The 23813-nt window shown below is 43.5% G+C and overlaps 1 protein-coding gene across 1 annotated transcript in view; it reads left to right on the forward strand.

Annotated features, from left to right (window-relative positions):
* Nucleotides 1-3053: 3053 nt before the first annotated feature.
* Snx19 (sorting nexin 19) overlaps nucleotides 3054-23813 on the forward strand; it is a 40923-nt gene continuing 20163 nt past the window's right edge. The window contains exons 1-8 of the mRNA XM_028776192.1: nucleotides 3054-5245; nucleotides 8264-8402; nucleotides 9574-9674; nucleotides 9767-9886; nucleotides 11882-12012; nucleotides 12897-12993; nucleotides 13471-13651; nucleotides 16230-16359. Of these exons, the coding sequence (XP_028632025.1) occupies nucleotides 3557-5245; nucleotides 8264-8402; nucleotides 9574-9674; nucleotides 9767-9886; nucleotides 11882-12012; nucleotides 12897-12993; nucleotides 13471-13651; nucleotides 16230-16359 (2588 nt within the window). The 5' untranslated portion in view covers nucleotides 3054-3556. The remainder of the gene's footprint in view (nucleotides 5246-8263; nucleotides 8403-9573; nucleotides 9675-9766; nucleotides 9887-11881; nucleotides 12013-12896; nucleotides 12994-13470; nucleotides 13652-16229; nucleotides 16360-23813) is intronic.

Genomic DNA, 23813 nt, shown 5'->3' on the forward strand with positions numbered 1-23813 from the left:
TTTGCCATTTCTTTTTTATCTATGCTAAAAATTTCAACATGGCAACAAGCTCAAATCCTGTTTGTTTCTCTCCTACACAGTGGGAACAAAGTGAGGAGAGAACAACATATGCTAATGCAATGTCAGACTCACGCCTGGTGACCTTGGCTAGCTCCTCTAAGCCTCTATCTTTTGTGTAAATTCCATTATTTCCTGTTGTCCAGCAACAACTCTACCCCATCCCCCCTCTTAGCTCACCTTCACCATCATCAGAATTCTTTCTCCTGCCTGCTGGTTTTATTTTTTGTTCCTGTTTTTGTTTTTGGCACCAGTGATTGAATTCAAGGCCTTGAAGAAGCTCAACAGCGTTCAACCACTGAGCGACAGTCCTGGACTTGTGTCATTTATTTCTTTATTTTTGAACAAATAAAGTTTGAATAAGTTGTTCAGCTGCCCTTGAGCTCACGCTGTAGTCCAGACAGATCTTTTAACCCACCTGCCCAGGGTTCCCAAGTTTCTTGTAATACAGCCCACAACACCAAGCCTGCCTTATCTTCTGTTTTGTGAGAGAATCGGAGGACTGGTATGGACTGGTTCCAACCTGGCCTTTGTCACAGTGCCTTTTGTACTTGTAATGCCCGAAAGACCATCCCTCCCCATTCTCCTATTTTTCCCAGTCTATATGTCCCTAAAACACACTCAATTCTTTTCTGTTTGCAAATTTAGGAGTGAGTATCTATGAACCACGCTAGTCCCTAGGTCACCACTATCCATCCTTTGTGTTTGTGTTTCATTGGTCTGTCTTCTATTACAAGCATCATGTCACCTCACCTTAAACATGACATCATGCTTAAACACATTGCTCTTTTCATGAGTCTCTCCTTTGATGAGACTGAAAATACCTTTAGGTGAACTGGTGGCTTTGGTCTTCTTAACCCTAACACTCTAGCGCTATTCCTTTAACATTCCGAGAAATAGCAGATCAGAAGGCAAGAAGGGTCTCTTGAGAGGTGAGTGACTAGTCAGCCTCCCCCACTACAGGTACACACTATTCTATATTAGGCATGACTCTCGCCTTTAATCCCAGCACTTGGGAGGCAGAGGCAGGTGGATTTCTGAGTTCGAGAGTTCGAGAGTTCGAGGCTAGCCTGGTCTACAGAGTGAGTTCCAGGACAGCCAGGGCTACACAGAGAAACCCTGTCTCGAAAAACAAAAACAAAACAAAACAAAACAAAACAAAAAAACCAAAAAAAAAGGGATGACTCTCACCTACTCCCAATGATTATTCTCTTTGGAGACTAAGATTTGTCCTAAGTCCCCATGCAGAAGCTCATAGCCGTTCAAATAACAAGTGCATTGGCATGTCTGTCAACTGTGCTTCAGAATCAGGAAGACACTCTTGGCTACCTTGGAGCTCCAGACCATCTGGTTAGGTGGTACAACGCCTACTTACAAGGTCAGTTCGTTGCTACCCTGCACTTTCCATCTCGTGATGCCCGGGAACTTTTTCTCTGAGCTGCTTAAGTGCACCATTACTTCCTCTGTTGTTTCATTCTCTGCTGTAATTCTTGCGTGGGTGGCAGGGATATTTACTTCTCCAGAGCATTACTGTCAGGTAACTGTTCCCAGGAACAACACAATAGTTTGGGAGGACATAACAGGCAGTATGCAGGTCTCAGGTCCTTTCAATTGGGAGGAGGGTTGCAGTGAAGTGATGTTCACCATGGAAACATGGACTAGTGATTTTTAACTTCAGAGATCACCTTGCCTGCTTAGTAGACACTTTGATCCTAAATTATATTGTTAGCCTTAGAGGCCATTAGTTGTCAACCACATCCATTTGTAAATGATGGTTTCTTTTGTATCCAAATGAAGTTATTACCTCAACACCAACACTGGAGATGAAAAAGGCATCTATATTACCCCTCTTGGTGGCATAGGGCTGTTTTGTTTTGCTTGTTTTGGGGTGTTGTTTTGTTTTTGCTTTTTGTTGTTGGATTTGTTTTGTTTTTTGAATTTGCCTAAATCCTTCAAGGCTACCAGCAGAGGACAGACTGATAAAGAACGATGCAAACTGCATTCAGCTGTGCCCAGATAGAAAGGAGAGCCACACTGCAGACAGAAATCCTAAGGATCAAGGTGGCGACTTATATAGGCTAAACACAGAGAAGGCATAAATGCTTCTGCACATAGTCGGTGTCACCTTCAGATACTGATTCTTTGTAGACTTTTTTTTGTACTCTTTTGAGTAGACAACTGGCAGTTGTATTAAAAGCCCAACACAGGCAGAGGCATATTCCGAACCAAAGGTGTTAGCAGGTAACCTAAAAGCTACGTCTCTACCTCTGCCTTATGTACTTGGGAAGAAAAGGAAGGCCAACAGACAGAAAACTCTTCAAAATTCAGCACAAAAGCTACCTTCTTAACACGATCCCTTTAACTATTGCGATTTACTAAAAGTCATTCCCGAACATACTTAAGATTTTGCAATTCACTATATCTTATACGGACTCGCTTTACTGAAAGCTGATTTACGTCAAATAAACTCATTTCCCCAATTCAAGGGCTTCGAGGACCCACTCTTCAATCCAGTGACTAAACATAGGAAACAGTCTCTAGAAACCTGGCCCACATCTTAATACTTATCTTTTACTACTCTGGAGGACAAATGAAGTGGACTGTGAATTGAGGAGAGTTGGTGGGGTTGGGGTGGGGGTGGGAGTAGGGGGTGGAGGTGGGGTGTTCTGGAAAAAGCAGGGAGAACGTTAAAAATTCATCATCCATCAAGCTCCTAAAAGTATGACTCCCAGGGAATTAAAACAAAGCTCATTACTGAAAGTTTCCCTAAATGGTTAGTGATATTCACAACCAAGACTTTATAGAGCCTGAGCGAATACCGAAGACTTCGTATCCATTTTGGCCCCGGTGAGTACCGGCTCTGGTCTCTCAGGTTAGCAGAGGTGTGTGCGTCAGCCGTCACCACTGCTCCTCACCACCAGGGGGCGCCCGTGGCACTGATCCACCGGGCCGCTCTCCCAGCGTACCCCGCTCCCGTAGGCCGCGACCCGGAAGCGGTCGCCGGCTGCCAGCCGGCCGGCGGCTCGGTCCCCTTTGGAGTTGGGCAGTGTAGTAGCCTGGGCTGTCGGAGCTTGGGCTGCCGGAGCTTGCTGTGACTGCTGGCCGCGGCAGTCGGAAAGAACTCCTAATGAGTTCGTTCCCAGGGGCTCAGTCTGGGCACGCGTCCCCCGGCGACGTGTGACCCGATCAGCTGGCTGCTGCTTCGGAGTTCGTAAGTGTCCGTGGGCCATGCGGGGCTGCGAAGGGACTCTCCGCCTGGGCCATGATGAAGGCCCTCAAAGTTTCCCTCATCTCGGTTGGAAGAGGCTAGTTTGATGGACTCTGTTGACAGAAGCGAGCAGAAGAAGCAGGGCTTTCTCTGTCGCTTTGCAGTGCCAGTAGTATCGTGGGTTCAGAGTTCACTCAGTAGCATCCGGACTTGTTCTTTTCTGCTTTCACTCCTAACACCAAAATAAAATAGAAGGCTGTCATCTGTGGAAACCCACCTGTACTTTTAGCCATGAAGGCACAAACTGTGTCCCCTACCCAGGGGACTATCTCCGAGTCCAGTTATGTCTACAACAGTCTATGGAGTAGCCGGAAGCTAATGGTCCTGGGGGTCTTTCTGGGCTGGCTACTGGTCATCCACCTTCTGGTCAACATGTGGCTTCTGTTCCTTCTGTGTGCATCATTGGTCGTGCTGGGAGGATGGCTGGGCTCCACTGCCATCGTAGGGGCTTCAGGCCAATTGCACCTGGAACGATTCATTACAATCACCACCTGTCCTCCATGTCCCGAGGCAGAAAGGCAGCTGGAACAAGAGATTAACCGAACCATCCAGATGATTATCCGAGACTTCGTGTTATCCTGGTATCGTTCAGTGAGCCATGAGCCAGCATTCGAGGCAGAGATGGAGGCAGCCATGAAAGGGTTGGTTCAGGAACTTCGAAGGCGGATGAGCATAGTAGACAGCCATGCTCTTACCCAGAGGGTTCTGACTCTCTGTGGTTGTCACCTGCAGAGCTATATTCAGGCAAAGGAGGCATCTGCAAAGGAGCAGAGCTGTCAAGTTCAGCCTTCCCAGCTATGGGATGCTTACTGCCAGGTTACTACTCCCCATCCTGCCATGAGCTGTCCTACCACGGAGGTTGCTTATGCACGTGGCATTGTGAATTTGATACTAAAAGAGTTAGTTCCCAAGCCCCACCTGGAGACTAGGACTGGGCGACATGTTGTAGTCGAACTCATTACGTGCAATGTAATCTTACCACTGATCAACAAGCTATCAGATCCTGACTGGATCCACCTTATACTTGTGAATATCTTTTCAAAGTACAGACATGATACAGCACAAGGAACTAAACCCCCCTGCTCACCCAGTGTCCCAGAGCAGCCCTCAGTGCCCACATCCCTGCCATTGATTGTTGAAGTAGAGAGTCTGCCAGTAAGAAAAGCATCTTCTCCAGCAGCAGCCCCAGTACACTTAACCTCTAGTGAGCCAGCCCCCTCCCCAGAGATTGAAGAAGGCCATGAAGCTGTAGAGGGAGATTTGCCTGGGATGCTTGAAGAAAGAAAAGTAGGAAATAACTCATCCCATTTTCTACAGCCAGATATCCGAGGCCCCTTGTTCTTATGTGAAGACTCAGAACTAGAGTCGCCACTGTCTGAACTGGGCAAAGAAACCATCATGCTAATGACCCCAGGCAACTTCCTTTCAGACAGGATTCAAGATGCTCTGTGTGCCCTCGATGATTCTCAGGCTCTGGAGCCTAAGGATGGCGAAGGATCTGAATGCATAGAAGGAGCAGAAGCTGAGGAGGCTCCAGGAACAGAAACAGAGACAGGCATGCTGGACTCCATGCTTAATTGTCCAGAGATCCAGATTGACACAGCAGACAAAGAGGCAGAGCAAGGAGATGACACCTCTCTTACAGCTTTGCTAGAGGAACCAGAAAAAACCTGTCCCCTACGACCTTCATGCTTAGACAAAGATCTTACCAGTGGCATGTGCTCCCTGGAGCCTGCTGTGCCTCCAGTGCCACTTTCCTCCTCTCCACCTGGTCCTCTCAGCTCAGCCACCTTCAGCTTTGAGTCCCTGAGCAGTCCAGATGGCCCAGTTGTCATCCAGAACCTTCGAATCACTGGTACCATCACTGCCCGAGAGCACAGTGGGACTGGATTCCACCCATACACTCTGTACACTGTGAAGGTAACAGGATAACGGCTGTAGTCGCTCACTCTGGGGATGGAGTTTAGAAATCGGAGTCAGTAAACAGAATGTTGCAAGGGATAAGAGTATCCAGCGTGAACTAAATAAATGTGTGAGTGGTGTGCAGCTTGTTTGGGAAGCCAGGATTGGCTCATATGATAAAACCACACAAATAGCCCCAGAAGTTCAGTGTTAGAATACTGTGGATCAAAGTGTTCATTGGTTCTCAAACCTCCTTCCACCTCAGAATCACTAGGGCTGCCTTTTAAATATACTGATTCTGACAGACAGATTCTAGATAAGAATTTCTAAGAATGCATCCCAAGATTCTACATTTTTAAAAAATGACTTAATTATTTTTATTTTATGTGTATATTTTGCCTACATGTATGTAAGTGTATTGTGTGCCTGATGATTGTAGAGGCCAGAAGAGGATTCTAGATCCTCTGAATCTGAAGTTACAGTTTTAAGCTGCCATGTGGGTGCTGGAAACCAAACCCTGGTTCTCTGCAAGAGCATCAAACTGCTAAGGTATTTTTCCACACCCCCCACCACCATTTGTTTTGTTTTGTTTTGTTTTGTTTTTTCAAGACAGGGTTTCTCTGTGTAGCCCTGGCTGTCCTGGAACTCACTCTGTAGACCAGGCTGGCCTCGAACTCAGAAATCTGCCTGTCTCTGCCTTCCAAGTGCTGTGATTAAAGGCGTGCACCACTACTGCCTGGCTCATTTGTTTTTTAAATGAAACTTTTCATTTTTTCAGTTAACTCATCAGTTCATAGCTTGGCCTGAGGGGAGATCTGCTATTCTAACCAATTTTCTCCATATCTTCTCTGCATAGTCCTTCCCAAGTCTGTGCATAAATGCCTCAAGGAATAAGGAATTATCACCTTCTGACATAAGTATAAGTATTTTACCTTCCTAAAATAAGAAAAATATAAAATATATTATCATTTTTAAAGAAAGAAATTAGGAAGAAGTTTAGAAAGAGAGTTCCTTGGCAGGATTCTCTGTTGAACTTTACCTGCCATCTGGAATTTCTGTGATTTTTCAGTCCAAGAACCATCACTAGTACAAGGCTGGGCATACTACTCCTCCTGGTAAAATCCAAGCCGACCAAGGGGAGGTGGCCTGATACAACTTCAAGGTGACCTGGCATTTCAGAAGTCACATGACATTTGAAGTTAAGACAGTTTTAGAGTTTGAAATCTCTCCTGAATTCTACTTGTTTCTTTTCTGCTCGGTACTTGTCCGAGAGATTTCTTTGCTCACCTCAGCTCATAGTGACTGTGTCTTCCTCTCCAGCTCTAGAAATGTTCAAACACCAGCCTCTTTAGAAGTAATTAGAATTATTAACATGATTAGAAGCACCTGTGCACATGCCTACAATCAGTCACATGGTCTTCGTGGCATTTTTCAGAAGCACAGATGTAGAGTCATGAGTAACAGGTGACTGTCAAAGAGCATGAACTTGAACAATTTGCCTGCTTGTTGTTTGGATTCTAGGTGTCCCTCTGGTGTGCGCTGTACTCACATACAAGTGCCAGGTTCTGGATATTTCATTTTCAACTTGTGACATATTTGTGGATTGATAACAGTTTTTCTTTCTTATAACCAGAAAAATCAAGTTGTCGCTCAAGGGGTAGGGCAGAATATTCCACAGAAGGCATCCCAGCTCTCAAGTGCTCTAAGCTCAAAAGCTGTCTCCTGAATTCTGCCTGTCTCTTTCTTTCTTGGTACTTATCAGAGAGACATCTTTCCTCACCTCAGCACTTAGTGAATAGTTTTTCAACTCTAGTTCTAGAAATGTTCAATCACTAGCTCAAGTTCTTTCAACATGGAGAATTTTTTTTTTTAAAGATTTATTTATTTTACTTATGAGTACACTATAGCTGTCTTCAGACACACCAGAAGAAGGCATCAAATCTCATTATGGGTGGTTGTGAGCCAGCATGTGGTTGCTGGGATTTGAACTCAGGACCTCTGGAAGAGCAGTCAGTGCTCTTAACCACTGAGCCATCTCTCCAGCCCCAACATGGAGAATTTTTAAAAAATCACATATTGTTTTATAATATTTCAGCCAAAGAATAACCAATTTCTGATAAGAGCAAGCACATGCCAAGTTGGTGGCAGCATCTATGTATCTTACACTTCTTTGTCAGAAGGTCTTTGCCTGTGCAGTCATAGCTTCCATTCTGTTCAAGGTGCTTACTTTTCTAGGAGTACAGTGTGGGTCATCTCTCCCACATACTGGCCCTTTAGGAATATGAAGGCAGCAAACTAACCTCATAGAACATTTCCAATCATCATGAGACATCTAGTGATACAGCTAATATATACTTTCTATTTTGGTTTGGTTTTTCGAGACAGGGTTTCTCTGTGTAGCCCTGGCTGTCCTGGAACTCACTCTGTAGACCAGGCTAGCCTCGAACTCTCGAACTCAGAAATCTGCCTGCCTCTGCCTCCCAAGTGCTGGGATTAAAGGTGTGCGCCACCACCGCCCGGCTAATATATACTTAATACAAAGAATTTTCGTTCAATTTCCAGAGTAACAATTAAAAAGATTAATCTTCCCAAAACAATGAGAGAGAGAGAGAGAGAGAGAGAGAGAGAGAGAGAGAGAGAGAGAGAGAGAGAGTCATGATTTATGCCTATCTGCTGTTTGGGATTTTTCTTCCCCAAATTAGTATAGATTGTTAGTGACTAGATGTTGTGGCAAAGTAGTTTTCTCCTGATGAGGTCTCTTTTATTTAGGATTTGAAAATGTTAATGTACCTACTTTGGGGGTGGGAACTTCTGATAGAAGCAATCATAAGAAACAGTGGAAAGTCTTTCTGACTGAGCAAGCGGTAGCAGGAAGTTCAGCTCATTCAGCCTTGGAGTTTGGATTGTCAGTTACAACTAAGGATGATGTATAAATGAAGCTTTTCCTCTTTTCCATACTTTACTGTGACCATTGAACCTCAGAATAGATTCCCTTAACCTCACTGGTTCCATCGATAACTCTGTTCCTTTCCACAGTACGAGACAGCCCTTAATGGCGAGAACAGCAGCGGCCTACAACAGCTGGCCTATCACACTGTGAACCGCCGCTACCGGGAATTCTTGAATCTGCAGACCCGCCTGGAGGAGAAACCGGATCTACGAAAGTTTATCAAAAGTCAGACGTTCCCCAAGCTCCAAATGCCAGCTTGCATGCCTGTCACCTCTAGTCGCTCTAATCTACACTTGGTGGCTTGTGGGCTTGTGGGGAGAAGACGGCACTGAGAGTGTCCTATTCCCAAGTTTTCTTGAGAAGCCTGGGGTCTAGAGTTTAACAGCTATGATGGAATCACTTCTGAGGTTGTCCTTGGTGACAGGTGTTGCTCCAGTGTCCCCAAATAGTTCACACTTAAAAAAGAATAGACACATTTCTACCTGTGCCCATAGAATAACTCAAGGAGCTAAATTAATGTTTCCAGGTCGGTGGATTATCTGTCTTAAATAACTCAAAAATCCTTGTTTTCAACAACCAAGCATTTTTTGTGCTGTTTGACACATCCAACACACAATGAAGAGTTTAAAATATAGTAAAATTTAAGTACAAGTAAGCTGGGAACTGGCTAAAACATTGTTGTTTAAAAACTAAATGTTGCCAGGCAGTGGTGGCGCAGGCCTTTAATCCCAACACTTGGGAGGCAGAGGGAGGTGGATTTCTGAGTTCGAGGCCAGCCTGGTCTACAGAGTGAGTTCCAGGACAGCCAGAGCTACACAGAGAAACCCTGTCTCGAAAAACCCCCCAAAAAACAAAAACAAAAACAAAAACCTAGATGTTGTTTTGGTTGTTGTTTTTAGATGCTAATGATAATATAAATAAATGGTAAGTTGACTGTAAATTATGTATTTTCTTCTTAATTTCATAGCTAATATTGGGACAAGCTTCAAAACTATGCCTGGTTCTCTTCTCCACACTTTACATGCATTAGCTCATGTAGTCCTCTAATAGCCTGAGAGGTAGATAGTATCATTCCTTATAGAAAAGCAACAGTTACAGATCATGTAGCTTGCCTAAGGTCATTCTTACAGCAGGAATTGGAGCCCAGACTTAACCTTGGGCTGTTAGGCTTAAGAGGCCTGACGTAAGTAACTGCTGCACTGTGTCTTTTATTCACAGTGAGGAGAGTAGATCATTGCATCACAACTCCCAGGACAGTTGGAAGTCCTGAAGTTAACAAAACCCAAAGCCAATGCCTAGTGAAATACATCCAGTGATTGTTTGTTTTCCATGAAGTGTCTTTGTGTGGACACTAAGTGGATGCATTTGCTCTGTTTTGTTTTGCTTTGCTTTGTAGATGTGAAGGGTCCAAAAAAGCTCTTTCCAGATCTTCCATTTGGAAACATGGATAGTGACAGAGTAGAAGCCAGGAAGAGCCTCTTGGAGTCCTTCCTGAAGGTCAGCATCTTCTCTTCTGGCTTTGCTCACGTCCAACCCAAGGCTCTGAGATCTGAGGCCTAGGATTTCTCTAAAATGTTTTTCTTTTGCAGCAACTCTGTGCCATTCCTGAGATTGCCAACAGCGAGGAGGTGCAGGAGTTCCTTGCTCTGAACACAGATGCTCGGATTGCCTTTGTCAAGAAACCGTTCATGGTCTCTAGGATAGACAAGGTAACAGCAGAGCCACTGTGCTCAGCTTTGTTCCTGTCTGCAAGTGTGAGGTGTGCATTAGAGTGGAGACCATGCCGGGAGCCCAGAGAAGGAGTCAATAGAACATGGACTAAAATTTTCAAAACCTGTTGCTAAATATTGGCTGGATCATCAACTTGCTGAATCTGAGAGTGAGCAGCTGTTAGAAGACAATGGCCACATGATTGATATATATATATATGTGTGTGTGTGTGTGTGTGTGTGTGTGTGTGTGTGTATACAATATATATATATATGTGTGTGTGTGTGTGTGTATACAATAATATGATGTTGTTTTAATGGAAGCATGTAAGGCTAGAAGTGGCCTCCTCATCTTGGCTGGGAGAAAAAAAAATAAGATAGAATTCCATAAAATAGGTATTAAGGGACATCTTTTTTATGGGGAAGAACCTAGACTAGAAAGAGATCAACTAGGTAAAATCCCCGGAATTCTGAGAAGATGTAGCCATTGATTCTTTCCTCATTTCCTTATGGGAACTTCCTTTGTTATTGCCTGGTTCTTTGCTTTTGGCTTTTTGAGACAGATCTACTCTGGCCTGGAACTACCAATATTTCCAGCTGGTTTCAAACTCATCATCATCCTTAGCCTCTCAAATGCTGGATTATAGGCAGATGCCATCACATTCAATGAGGCTATTTTGAGCAAAGCACTGTACTAATTTCCAGAAAGGCCAACATGGAAGGCACCAATGAAGGCCCTCCCATCAATTATAATCTTTGAGGCTGAAAAGAAAGTTGTCTTACATATATGTGCCTATGCAACTAGTGCATTCACCTGTGCATGTGTGTGGAGAACATAGGATGTCTTCCTCCATTGCTCCTAGTTTTTGAGACAAGATTTCTCATTGAACCTGAAGATCTCTGGTATTGGCTAGACTGGCTGGTCAGCAAGCCCCTGAGATTTGCCCAGACCCCAGGAGCATGGGAGTTACAGGTATATATCACAAAGTTACAGATGGATATCACAGAGTTGCAGATGTGTATCACCACAGTTTTTAGGCAGGTGCTAGGAATCACAAGGAAGGATTTTGCCCATTGAACCTTCCCCCTAGCCTGGAAATTGTATTTTCTAAGCTGCACTATGTTTGTGCCATCCTCTCCTGTGTTCCCCTCTGGTTTGTTTTCTTAGTATTCCCTGTGGTCCTGCTGGTTGTCCCATGTGTCTTGGCTGTACTAGCTGTGCTCCTGTGAGGGATTACCACAATAATGAGCTACAGCAGGCCTGGTGCTACTCTGAACCAGCAGCCTTCATTAATGTATATATACCTCTGTTGTCTTGAGTTTTTTGGTTTTTGTACGTTTTCCTTTATAGCAAATAAATGAATGCCACTTTTACATGCTGAAAAAATATAGATGATTCTTGTTTTTTACACGTTTTTTTCTTTATAGCAATTCCAGATAGCTTAACCACAGGCCCGAGGGACTTTTATTCTTTCTATATCTAAAGAAGAGAATTGCCTGATTTGACTAGAAACCCAGCTTGTTACTTGGAATCCTTGCAACATGTTTATATTACTTAAGCTGCTAAACTATTTTCTCTTTTTTCCTTTTATCATTGTCATTTTTCTTTCCTTACATACCTTCTTTATTTCTACCAGTTCACACTTTGCTGTCAGTATCATCAATTTGGAAACTAGGAACCTCATTTTTATGTAAAAAGGAAAAAAAACTAATTAAAACTAGCCTGAAGAACTCTCTTGAGTTTTTCTTTCTCCTTTTCCCTTTGGCTTCTTGTCCCTTGGTATTGTTTGTCTTACTCTGTAGAGAAGATTGTTCTAGGAAGAGAGAAAAAGTATTAATGTCATTGGCTGGTATCTGATTTTCTCAAAGGCTAAGGCTCTGGATGGCAAGTTCTTTTTATCCTGTGGTAAAGCACAGAGATGACTGTTCTGCTCTCTATCACTACACATCAAGGATGTACATAACCATGATGATCCTGTACCTCCAACCCTGCAGATGGTGGTGAGTGCTATTGTGGACACCTTGAAGACAGCGTTTCCTCGCTCTGAACCCCAGAGTCCCACAGAGGAGCTGAGTGAAGCAGAGAATGAAAACAAGCCCCAGACAGAAGGCAAGAAGGCTAGCAAGTGAGATGCCCTTCAGTGGCCTAGGGCTTCTGTCCTCACTTGATCCCCAGTCCTCAGCCAAAGCCCCCTTCCATTCTCAAGCCCTAGAAGAGAGGAAATGCATGCCAGCCACCGGCTTCTTAGCAAAGCTAGAGGCTGGGTTCTACAGTGCGTTCCCTAAGGAGACTGAGATGCTGGAAAGGCAGTACTGCTGAGCATTTGCTCCCACCCACAAACCCCTGGGCCCAGATCACTGGAGATTTTTAACTAGAAGGGAAAATTGTAGAGGCTGGATACTATTCTTTTTGTAGAAATTGAGATGTTTCTTTCCTATTAAGAATCAAGGCTTGTAATTTATTTGTTTGCCATCATTTCTGGAAATTTTGGCTCAGAGAGTACTTACCCAAGCACTAAACAGGAAAGGGCTAGAACGGAAACCTACAGGGTGTGTTTTAATAACTGTTTGATTGCTTCACGTCCCAGCTGGCTCCTGGAAGCACTCCATACCAGCATGCGGAAGGCAAGGACGGCACACGCACCCTTCCTGAAAATTTTGTGTGAATGTGGCCTATTGAGGAGAGGGAGGGGAGGAGGGAGGAAGAGAGAGAGAGAGAGAGAGAGAGAGAGAGAGAGAGAGAGAGAGAGAGCGCAGACTAACCACTATTACTTGACAAAAGTCCTTTTGTAAGTACCTATAGACACAGTAAAATATGGCACTGCCTTAGAAGAATTGCCAAGTATATGTTGTTTGGGAGATTTCATCTTCTAGGCACACTAAGCCCCATCCCTATTCCAGAGTAAGCACGGATACTTCTGGTTTAATATGTTGTCATTACTTGCCAGCCTCTCTTTTTAGGGAGCAAGATCATGAATTGCATTCTTTTCTGCCTTTGTTTCTGTGTCAGGTCCAGACTAAGGTTTTCATCCGGTAAAATTGCCCCTGCACTGAGTATAACTGAGGCACAGGACAAGATTCTATACTGCCTCCAGGAAGGCAATGCGGTAAGAGCCCAAACCCAGAGAACGGCTAGAATCTCAGTCTAAGGTTTTGACTCTGAGATATAGTATGTAGAAGGCTTCTCTAAAGTCAGAGAAGAGTTGGGTACCCTGATCAAGGACTTAGCTGATATCTGGGTCTTAAGATTTTATGCTAAAAGTGTTTCCTCTGAGTGCTTTGGAATTCTATCAGGTCTGGATTGGCAAGTTGGCTTCTTAAGGTTATGGGTTTGAGATAATAACAGGATGATAAGGGAAAGCAGTTTCTAGATGAGAACAGATGATTCATCATTGTACAAAAGTGATTATCCCAGAGCAGGCTAGTTTTACTTGCAGCTTGGGTAAGGAGTGGAAGCTTTGCTGAGGTGGCCATGGGTTAGTGGATGTACGCATGGGACTTTTTCAGGTAACAGGAAACCCAGATGCTACCTTTATTCCATCTTCTACATCCTTGGTGAACTTTGCTACTTATTGTTTCTTCAGGAGTCAGAGATCCTGTCTATGTCTGGGATGGAATCTTTCATTGAAAAACAGACAAAGTTACTGAAAATTCAGCCAGTGGAAGTCCCAGATAAAGATCCCCAACAAGTCCCCAAAGAATATGTGGATAGTGGTTTGCTGGATAAAGCTGTGGTAGCCCAAGAGCTTAACAAGAGTGACCCAGGTGAGTGACAAGACCTTTGCTTCCACAGCAGAGAGCCAGGGAGATGTCCACTGGGACTCAGGGTAGGTGGACTGTGTTGTGCTGACTTCTCGTATGCTCAGCAGAGTGATCCATGTGTTGAAGTACTCCAGACTAGGAGGTGCTGTAGTCCAGAGATAGAGATGGCTTTTTGATCCAGTCAAGCAGCAGGGGAAAATCTATATGTATAATATCAGTGTATTATTTTTGGTATGAGGCTACTCTCTAGACAACTCTGTCAGTGTTTGTAGTACCCTCTCCTGATGTTTCTCTCTCCCTCCCTCTCCTTCCCTTCATCCTCTCTCTTTGGTTCTGTCTTTCTCAGTCCTTTTTTGAGTTCCTTAACATCATTCTTGAAATGTAGTTTGGATTGTGTTCTTACTCTGTACCCTCTGAGTAATCACTTCTGGACTATCAGCTTCTGCCTTTGCTTGTGTACCAGTGATGCCTAACTACCAAATAGGATGTGTACACCTCTACCTGGTTAGATCACAGAACAGCTGAAACACAACATCATCACATGGATTCCTCTTCTCCCAGATCTGGCCCTGCTTTACTTCCTGCCATTGCAAATGAAGCTTTCCAGTTCCCCAGGGCAAACAGGCAGAAGAGGTGAAGGGTCTAAGTCCCACTTCTAAGCGTTTTCTTCCCAGGAGAAGGTCAAATGTTTCCTACAGAGGAAATATTCTAATATGTTTAGTGACAGAACTTTTTTTTTCTTTTTGGATTTTTTCGAGACAGGGTTTTTCTATATAGCACTGGCTGTCCTGGAATTCACTCTGTAGACCAGGCTGGCCTTGAACTCAGAAATCTGCATGCCTCTGCCTCCCAAGTGCTGGTATTAAAGGTGTGCCCCACCACTGCCCGGTGTGATAGAACTTTAAAAGAAGAAGTTTTATTGATTAAGTAAAACAAAGACCTGCTAAGACTATATGATGACAACATCTTGAGGGAAGATTTTGTGGGATGAAGAAGAAAAACTAATTTCATATTTACTCCCAAATGCTCAAAAACAAATCACCTGGCCTCTGCTATATGAACCTCAATTTAAGTATGCGATACAATGGGGCTTCTAGTTAGCTGTAATTGTCAACATGACACAGCTTTGAGTCATCTGAGAGGAAAACCTCAGTTAGTTGAGGAATTGCCTAAGTCAGATGGCCTCTGGGCATGTTTATGAGATTTGGTCTTGATTATTAATGTCTTGGTGTGTTGTGTAGTTTATCATTTTCTTCAAAAGGACCATGTGATTCAGTTTGCTTTACTTTTACTGCAATGATTACATGTTACCACAGGGTGGCAGTTACAGACAGATGCTAATCCTGAGGAACTGGTGGCACTGAGGAGGGTGTTTCCTGAGGGAGGAATAGTCCATCTTTGAGCAAAAAACTAGACAGCAACTCATATTTTCCACACATGACATTCACCAATTTCTTTCCCATTTGGAAGACTTGAGGGGCCACAGATGAGCTCATGTTTATGCTGGGCTTGAACATCTATTCACTGGAAAAAAGCATCTATTCATATACATACATACATACATACATACATACGTACGTACGTACGTACACACACACACACACACATATATATATACATGTACATACAGCACAGAAAAAGAAAATATGTACTAGGCAGAATCTAAAATGAAGTGAGATTCAGTGTTAGCAGATCTGCCCAGACCCCAAAGTGATTTGTGTTCTAAAACACCCTTGGAAGAGGAAAGCTGGTGCAGGCTGGTCCAGAGAGTCCCCATTGAGCCTAGACTAGCAGATATTGATGATGATAATGGTAACATTAGTCACGGCAGAAATGCCAGATTCTTCTAATCATTGTGTAACACCAACATACCCCTGGACACTGACATGAGATAGGAATCCCAGCACAGATTTAGAGAATAGACACTTCTTTTCAATGTATAGATGTTTAAGATACTTCAGCCCAACATAGACATGAGCTCATCTGTGGCACTTCCAGTCTTCCAAATGGGAAAGAAAACAGTAAATGTCATGGCATTTTACCAGAGGTGTGGTACTCTTCTAGAATCACATATTATCTCAAAGTCAGACTCCAGCATCCTGCACCCCACCCCACAGCTCTGTGTAATGGAGGTGATTCTGTAGGAGAATGAATCTTAGTTCTTTCCCCTGATCAGCCCATTCCTTTCCATTATCCACTGTGGGGGCGAGTGGAAGGCACAAGGGCTTGCCAGTTCCAGTTAGTCAGCAGTTGTGAGCCCCTACTTGGAGTAGAACGGAGTCAGCATCCTGGAGAAATACAGGGGAAACCCATGTCAGATAGGTAAAATAATTATGTACAAGACCTGCTAATATGATTTTAAAAACCTGTCGTGATAGAACATCAGATACAAAAAAGTTGTAAACACATAGAGTGCATCACTGAGTGATAGATACAAGCATTTCTTGATTTATATTGTGCAAAGGGATGGGATCTCAAAACTCTAGGATAATGACAAGAAGCTAGAGAAGACCTGGCTGCCACCAAAGCTCTTAAAGAGGAGAGGTCTCTTCCTGAGTTATCTGTGATGCTTTGTCCCCAGGAACAGAGACAGAGTTAGCAGACACGGCCTTTGATCTGATCCTCCTGCTGTTGATGGAGCAGTGGAAGTGGCTGTGTACTGAAAGTATGCAGAAGTTCCTCCACCTTATTTTTGGAACTCTAGTTCAGAGGTAAGATTGCTGAGCTCTCCATCACTTTAGAGCCTCGATTTCCTAAGAAATTGGACATGAAACTTGTTTCTGTACTGTTTAATATAACATTTGAATTGCCTGAAGCCTCAGCATTGTAGGAATGTGGGTAAGAAGACTGTATCAGAAGCCCTTTTTAAAGTTTGAGTGTATATAATTCTCTAAGGTTTCTGACATAGATAGCACACTGAACTACAGACACTGCCTCTGTTCCTACAGTACTTTAGCTCAGTCTCCTACTCTATTACATCAATTTAACACACTAGAGATAACTTACATGAGGCACCAAAATGTGTCAACTTAAAACACTGATGATCACCACTATGCATTAGTGTGACATTAAGAAAAGCAATATGTTGAAGTAACGGCTGCTAGTCAAGCCCACTATCTAAGCTGCGGCGGCTCTGCCTAGCTCAGCTGCCATGTTCGCAGCCAGAGGCCACATGCACCACAGCTAGAAACGGCCAGCTAGAAACACTAGCCTTGCCACCCACGAGACACCAGCGTGGGAGATGGCTCTGCCAATCTTCCATGCTGTCCTCACAAGACTGGGCATTGCCCAGACCATCCCGCCATCCACATGGGCCCGGTAGGAAAATGAGACTCTAATGCTTAAATATTAATCAAAGGCTTTATATGTTTGGTAATGCTCAATAACAATATGCCCATACAATTAGAGGTTTTTCCCAATTAGCTAACCTAAATATAAGTTGTTACCTGCGACTACTCTCCATACCTGCCTGGCTCTTCATCCTCCTACATCTCTGCCCTCTCTAGTTCTTCCTTTTCTTCTTCTTTTCCTTACTCCTCCCACCTTAGCTCCTCCTACAGCAATCAAAGCACTTCCCCTTGTGGTCATTTGATCAAAAGTGAGCCCAATTCTGTCTCATGTTTTCTATCTTTCTATAGCTATGGTTTCTGGCCTATCTGAATCTGTCTATTATATGAGTTTGAATCTGGATCCCTATGCTTGTCTGAATACTGTGTCTTGTGTGTGTGTGTCTATAGCAAAAGACTTTATTAGGCAGCACAGAAAGCATCACATGGGGAAGCATCATTATGGTGGATATTTGTTTTATAAGGTTGCTTTCAACCTACTTTCTGTTTTCACCATTTGTTACCATAATGCACATACACACTTGAGTTACTTGTGGGTCAGGGCATGAAAGAATACATAAGCTTAAAACTATGCATTATCTCAGGTTGTAAACCTTGATTACATGGGAAGTTCAAGGCAAGTAAGGTTGGTTGTTACGTTGTTCACTTAAATCAAAGTTAAACAAACAGGTGGAGAACATATTAAAAGGTCACGCGCAGCTTGGGACAGACCACAGCAGACTAGACGGTTCCACGAGGGGAGGTTTATTAAGAGAGTGGGAGAGCAGGAGGAGAGAGAGAAGAGTAGAGAAGTGGAGGAGTGGAGGCCGGCCATGACCACGTGGAGAGAGGGGCAAGGGAAGTGAGGAGGGGAGAGGTCAACCTGCAGGTGCTGGGTTGAGGAGCCAAGAGAGAGAGGAGGGGCCACAGAGCCCCTTTTATAGTGTGCAGGCCTACCTGGCTGTTGCCAGGTAACTGTGGGGAGGAGCATACCTGGCTGTTGCCAGGTGACTGTGGAGGTGGAGTTTAACAGATTACTAACACATATAGTTTTAAGTTTTATGCGACCTTAAAGTATATTATTATTAACTCAGCTGCAAGGACCAGCAAAAGTTCCAGTGTCTTAGAATGTAAGAGATAGTCTTATAATAATGTGGTACCATGCTCTGGGATCAGTTTCCCATTTTTACATCCCCAAGCCCCGTGTCTTTCTTTGATTTCTGTGCAGCGGGCATTTCTATTGATCATACATAGTGCCTACAGGATGGTAAAGCAGAGAGAGAGAAACATGGGCTTGCAGCTTAGCTTTATCTGGGCCTTACAGATAGCTTGAAAGATCTATGAATAGATGGAATTTTCTACAACTGATTTCTTATCCATCCTTATGACCTTCCCATTCTTCATGCTTGACAAAATAGACATTTTTTTGGATACTGAGGACCAGATTTCATTCACTTTTTTCATGCCATCTTTTCTCACTTTCCCCTGAATTAAGGAGCCCCCTTCTCCACTCACTCTTGTTAACAGTGATACTTATTATATTATATTGTTTAGTTTCCCTAATGTCATGATTCGCAATAGGTTCTCTTGTTCCCAGGAGACATTAAGCAACACAGGAGGAGGTTTGGGTTGTCACAACAGGGAAGGAGGGTGGAAATGCCCCTTGGAAGGTATCTGGTGAGTAGAGATCATGGATGCTGCTTGCCTTCTTTGTTTCACAGAACATCCCCTGCTGTACCCACCCTCCTCCACACCCCTCTGCACACACAGTGATGACATATTCTTCCCATAATGCCTCTAGGGCTAAGATTGAGAAATTGTCCCTTCACTGTTAGCTTAAGAGCCACGAGGACCTACAGAGGTGCTGGGCCTGGTATAGCCTCTTGAAATATTTGGCTGAATAAACATTTTGATATTTTTTGCAGTTATAACTCTAGTTCTGTTGTGTTTTACTCTGTTACCTGTGAGTGTTGCTAATAGGGCTTTTATTTTTCTTCATCTTTTATTGATCTCTGCTTTATTGATCCTAATGCTTTCAAGAGTGAAAAGATCCTCAGTAATGTAATCTGAAGTCTGGTAGTGTATGGCTAAATGACATCTGGTAGTATGTGAGCACTGGGGACCCCACTCCTCTGACCATATACATCGTAAGTTGGCTTATGAACTCAAGAAGCTTTTCAATAGGAGCAAAACAGCATAGGAACATTAGGAGAAATTGGAAAAAAAGATTGGGATCCCTAATTTAGAAGTTGAAAGAAGTTAAGTTGAATAGCCCAGAATATTAAAGGACTTGGGCCAATCCAGGCACAGAACAGAGACCTTTATCTAATCCAGGAAGACCACTGAAGAACTGGTATCTCACAAGGAAGTTTGATCCACAAGAGGGATACCCACAGGGATATATACACAGAAAAGGCCAGCCTCATTTCAGGATTCAGGCCAAGTGCAGTACCTCAACTGCGGTAAATGGGATAAGAAAAGCAATGATTGTGCTGGTCTGAGCTGTCTTTTGGCTCACTGGTAGAAATTTGTCTAAGCAGTCTTATAACATTCATTCAACTCTACTTTAAATTGCTGTATTACTATCCAACTGGGGATTCATTTCAGTATTCTATCTTCAGTCATTTTTAAGTATTACTAAAGGCTTGTCAATAATGTACAAAATAGGCACAGGCCCATGCTGTTTTAAAGTTTAGAATGTAATGAAGGTGAGCACAGAAACTCAGGCGCCGCCTTGGGTTGAAAGTAAGTGGGCAGTGAGGCCAGCATTCAACTCACCTGTTCCAAAGCCTGGTCTGCACTATCACAGGCTACTCCCTGTGTTTTATACTCTGAGCTTGGTTTACTCATCTGGAAAATGGGATTAATAATGCTATTTTTTAATTTATGTATACTACAAAGTATCCCCAAAAATGATATTTGTTCTTTAGGCAAGGAAATGATTAAAAAATGTCTTATGTTTCTAATGGCTCCAAATTAGTTCCACTCTGTGTATTTAAGATCTCCACCTCATGTAAGTTTACTAATGCCACCTATAGTCATCCCTTTAGTGCCTGACTGACCAACACAGATTAGAGTTTCAAAACAATGGGAGACTCCATGAGGCCTTTGAAGCTGATTTATACCAGTAGGTTCTTTCATTAAAACAGCAACCAGGAAAGTTCCAGACTTAACTCAGAAGCAGAGTACTTGCGCCCTGGTCCAAGACACACAAACACATACAGTACGCAGTTTCAGTCATGCTTTCTAGATTTACAGGGAGGGCTTCTGGAACATGTTCCTGACCAGAGTATGAAAGTCAAGCTATGTACCTTCTCTTTCCATTCCTCTACTTGGCTACCTGGACACTTCCATTAGCCCAGTTAGCCAGGCAGACAGCTGTCTGATGAATGCAGAGTAGTGAAGCCCAGAAGTGACTCTAGCTGTAATGGAACCAGAGAGGACGCACCTCCGAGTGCCCCTGACTCTGCAGCTCTTTACCTTTCATTCTTCAGGATTTTGTTGTTTGCTTCTGTTTTGTTTTATGAGGTGGAGACACTATTTGGAAAAGCAGGAACTTTTCTATGTGTTTGATGACTATAAATGGCCTGAACAAAAAAATCTTGTGGCTACCTTGGAAAAATCTGTAACTCTGGTCAGTACTTGTTGTTCATGCAGGTGTTTCAGACTTTGTTGTCATTGTTCGTCAGTTAGCTTCTACCAAAAAGGTCTCCTTTACTTCTACACAGTTTCTTCTTGGCCATTTTACTGTCTGTTAGTACAAGATTTAGAATTGTGGTGGTTGGCACCTCACCCCACCCTTCTGTAGGTTGAACTTAAATGAGGACCACCTCCTTCTCTGCTCAAGACCTCTCTTTCCTTACACATGATTTCCCCCAACTTTTATAGTGTTTTATCTTTGGCTCTCAGAATGAATTCTAGCTTTATAATGGTCTAGGTGCTTTTTTAATAGGAGGAAAAAGAGGGGGGAATGTCATGGTCTTTGAAGAATGGACCATTTCCTTCCTTCCAAAGGTTTCAAGGATTTGACTCCTATGGCCCACAGTCTTCCATTAACAAGTCCCCACATGTGTAGTCAAATGAAGAAAACAGGGCTCACTTCAGAAGTTAGTATTTCAATGGATAATCTTATCGGCTTATATGTATTTACTGTGTAGCAAATGTCTATTGAGAGATTAATTCACACAGGCATTGAATGTGACACTTTGAACATATTTCATAGTTTAATCCATTTAAAGAGCTCTGTGAAAGAGGTATTATGATCCCCACTTCTAAGCTGGGGAATCTATGGTTTATAAGGAATTTGGGTTATTAAGTCAAAACTATAAAGTTCATAAATAACACATGCAGAAGCTAACTCATGCTTTTCCACTTTTCATCTGTAGTGATTCTCTTAACTTTCAGGATCAGACCTTTGCCCCATGGCTTCAAGGATAAGAGCCAACCTGAAAATCACTGCGCCTAGTGGCAAACATTCCCTAAGAAGAGATTATCAGGTTGTTTATAGACTCCAAACTGCATGACCGTATCTATGAGGAGCAAGGAGAGCACCTCTGACCTCTGATGGTAGCCTCCATGACTGTCCTTTGGGCAAACTGTAGTCTTTATTTTTAAAAAAGATGTTTGTGTGGTAAACAAAGAAGCTGGGAATTTAATCTCCCCTGGAGCTGTAGGACACTCACATCCAATACACCCACCCAGACCCCACTATAAGAGATGGCATATAAGGTCCTAGTGTCCCTGTGACTGTCACCCACATTTCTGTCTGAAACCTTAAATATCGGAGAGTATCCTTTGCAGGGCACTTGGGCTCCTGCACTTTATGTGCTTTAAGAAACATGGTGGCCATCATTGGCCACAGATGGCTGCTGTTGCTGCTTTACTTTTCCTGAGCACTGTGCAGTCTTGGTGTCCAAGAGGGGATAGCCACCTAGATGTAGGTGCTGTGCCCCTTTAAAATGCCCTCACTTCCCACTGTCTGGCATCATTATCTCCATGCAAACATGCTTACTTCTACTGCTTCCAGCTTCCTTTGCTCCCTGCTCCCTTAAAATACCTATATACAGAGCTGCCTTGGACTCCAGGGATTCCTGCCAGATTGTAAGCACACTCTCTAGCTGCAAAGGCGGGGCAGGGGGAGACAGAGTAAATTCAACCTCATGACCCCTCCTTCTGAGCCAACGTTGGAAGAGTTCTGCTCTGTGCCAGGCTTATAAATCTCCCTTGATTGTTGATGGTGTGGAGAGAGTGGGGGAGGGAAGCTCAAGAGAAGCTACATGCCCAAAAAAGGCATGGTTAAGTCAAAGGCAAGTGTTGCACGCATGCGTGGCTGACCTCATGTTAGCTTCTGTGCTGGGAACATCCAATTATGTAACAAGGAGAACTCCTTATTTGGGAGGAAAGGAGAGTGAGGATAGCAGTCTAAGCCAGGGAACGAATGAATCCAGCTCGTGTAAATGTCTTGTGTCCGAAAACAGAAGAAATTTTACAGTTCCCTGTATGCATCAGAATTGGATTTAGGAAACTGGAAAAGTACTCAGAGCTAGTCTGGGTTGGAGGGAAGGAAAGATGTACTGTGCCCCATTGATGGTAGAAGGCTTGGGGCAGGAAGACCCAGCCAAGGTAAGGGGTAAAATTATTTTGGAGCCCTGATGTAGAGAGTAAAGGAATGAGAAGAAGCTGGACCAGCTCCCTGCCTAGATGCCCAGAGCCATGCCACGATAAAAATAGGAGCCAGGCCAGCATCAGAGTATGTGAATGCCATGTCCATGGCTCTGCCCTCCCCATGGCCCCAAAGATGGCATCAGACCCTATGTCAAAAGGGCAGCAGACACATTCCTGGCATCTTTGTCTACATTTCTTAAAGTGTGTGTGAGAGAGAAAATGAGTATGTGTTTGTGTGTTGGGACATATGGAGATAAAATTACCTGACATAGTAGAGAGCAAAGTTTCAGTGACCCAGGAGTAGAGAAGAGTAAAAAGTACATAAAGTCACTAAGTATAGTGAGAAGAAGAAAAGAATGTGGAGGTTGAAGAAATCCAACAAGCTGTAAACATAGGAGAAAATTAAATATTAAATGGTAATTTCTAGAGCTCATGCTAGGTCATGGAGTCCTCTTAGGAAAGGTATTGTTCAACAAGCCATCTCTCAAGAAAGTCCAGGAGGTGATGGCAGAGGTAGGACCATTGGAGAGTGAGCCGCCCAGTGGGATACCCAAGTGTGTCTCCCAAGGACAATCACCAATGGCTGATGTGAACACTATTACTACTCTTCTTTTATATCACTCTTGAGTCATGGGTGTTATCTGGGTAGAACCCCACTCAAGCTGTCTTTCTTGGTGTGTGTGTGTGTGTGTGTGTGTGTGTTTATAGCAGCCTGAGGGGCCTTTGTGACATTCGTTACTTCTTAAGGGAAACTCAAGTCCTGCCACCAAAAGGACACAACCAGTTACAATAGGAAAGGACCTGACATTTATTACATTTTTACTAGCAGGTAAGCCTACTGCTTACTGTATGTGCAGATGTGCAGTTCTACCAGACAGGCATCCCGTTTCACTGCCTGAACAGTTCCTTCCTCTCATACTGCCTGCCTCCTTTTTGTACAAGCTTCTTCACAAAACACTACTTACTAAAATCTGCCTCACTAAGCTCCAGGGTCTTAGTCCTGTCTAGCCCTTAGTTTTCTCCAGACTGGGTCAGATGCATCTGATGGTACTACATACATCTGTTTCCATCAGCAGGCTCTGATTTTCTACTTAGGCACTCCTGGGCCAGAGGTTAGTTTTTCCCAGTGTTTCTTTTTTTACAGCCTGGCCACAACTAGAGAAAGAATATCAAAA

Source organism: Grammomys surdaster, unplaced genomic scaffold (genome assembly GCF_004785775.1).
Source record: "Grammomys surdaster isolate TR1022 unplaced genomic scaffold, NIH_TR_1.0 266, whole genome shotgun sequence".
NCBI classification, from domain to species: domain Eukaryota; kingdom Metazoa; phylum Chordata; class Mammalia; order Rodentia; family Muridae; genus Grammomys; species Grammomys surdaster.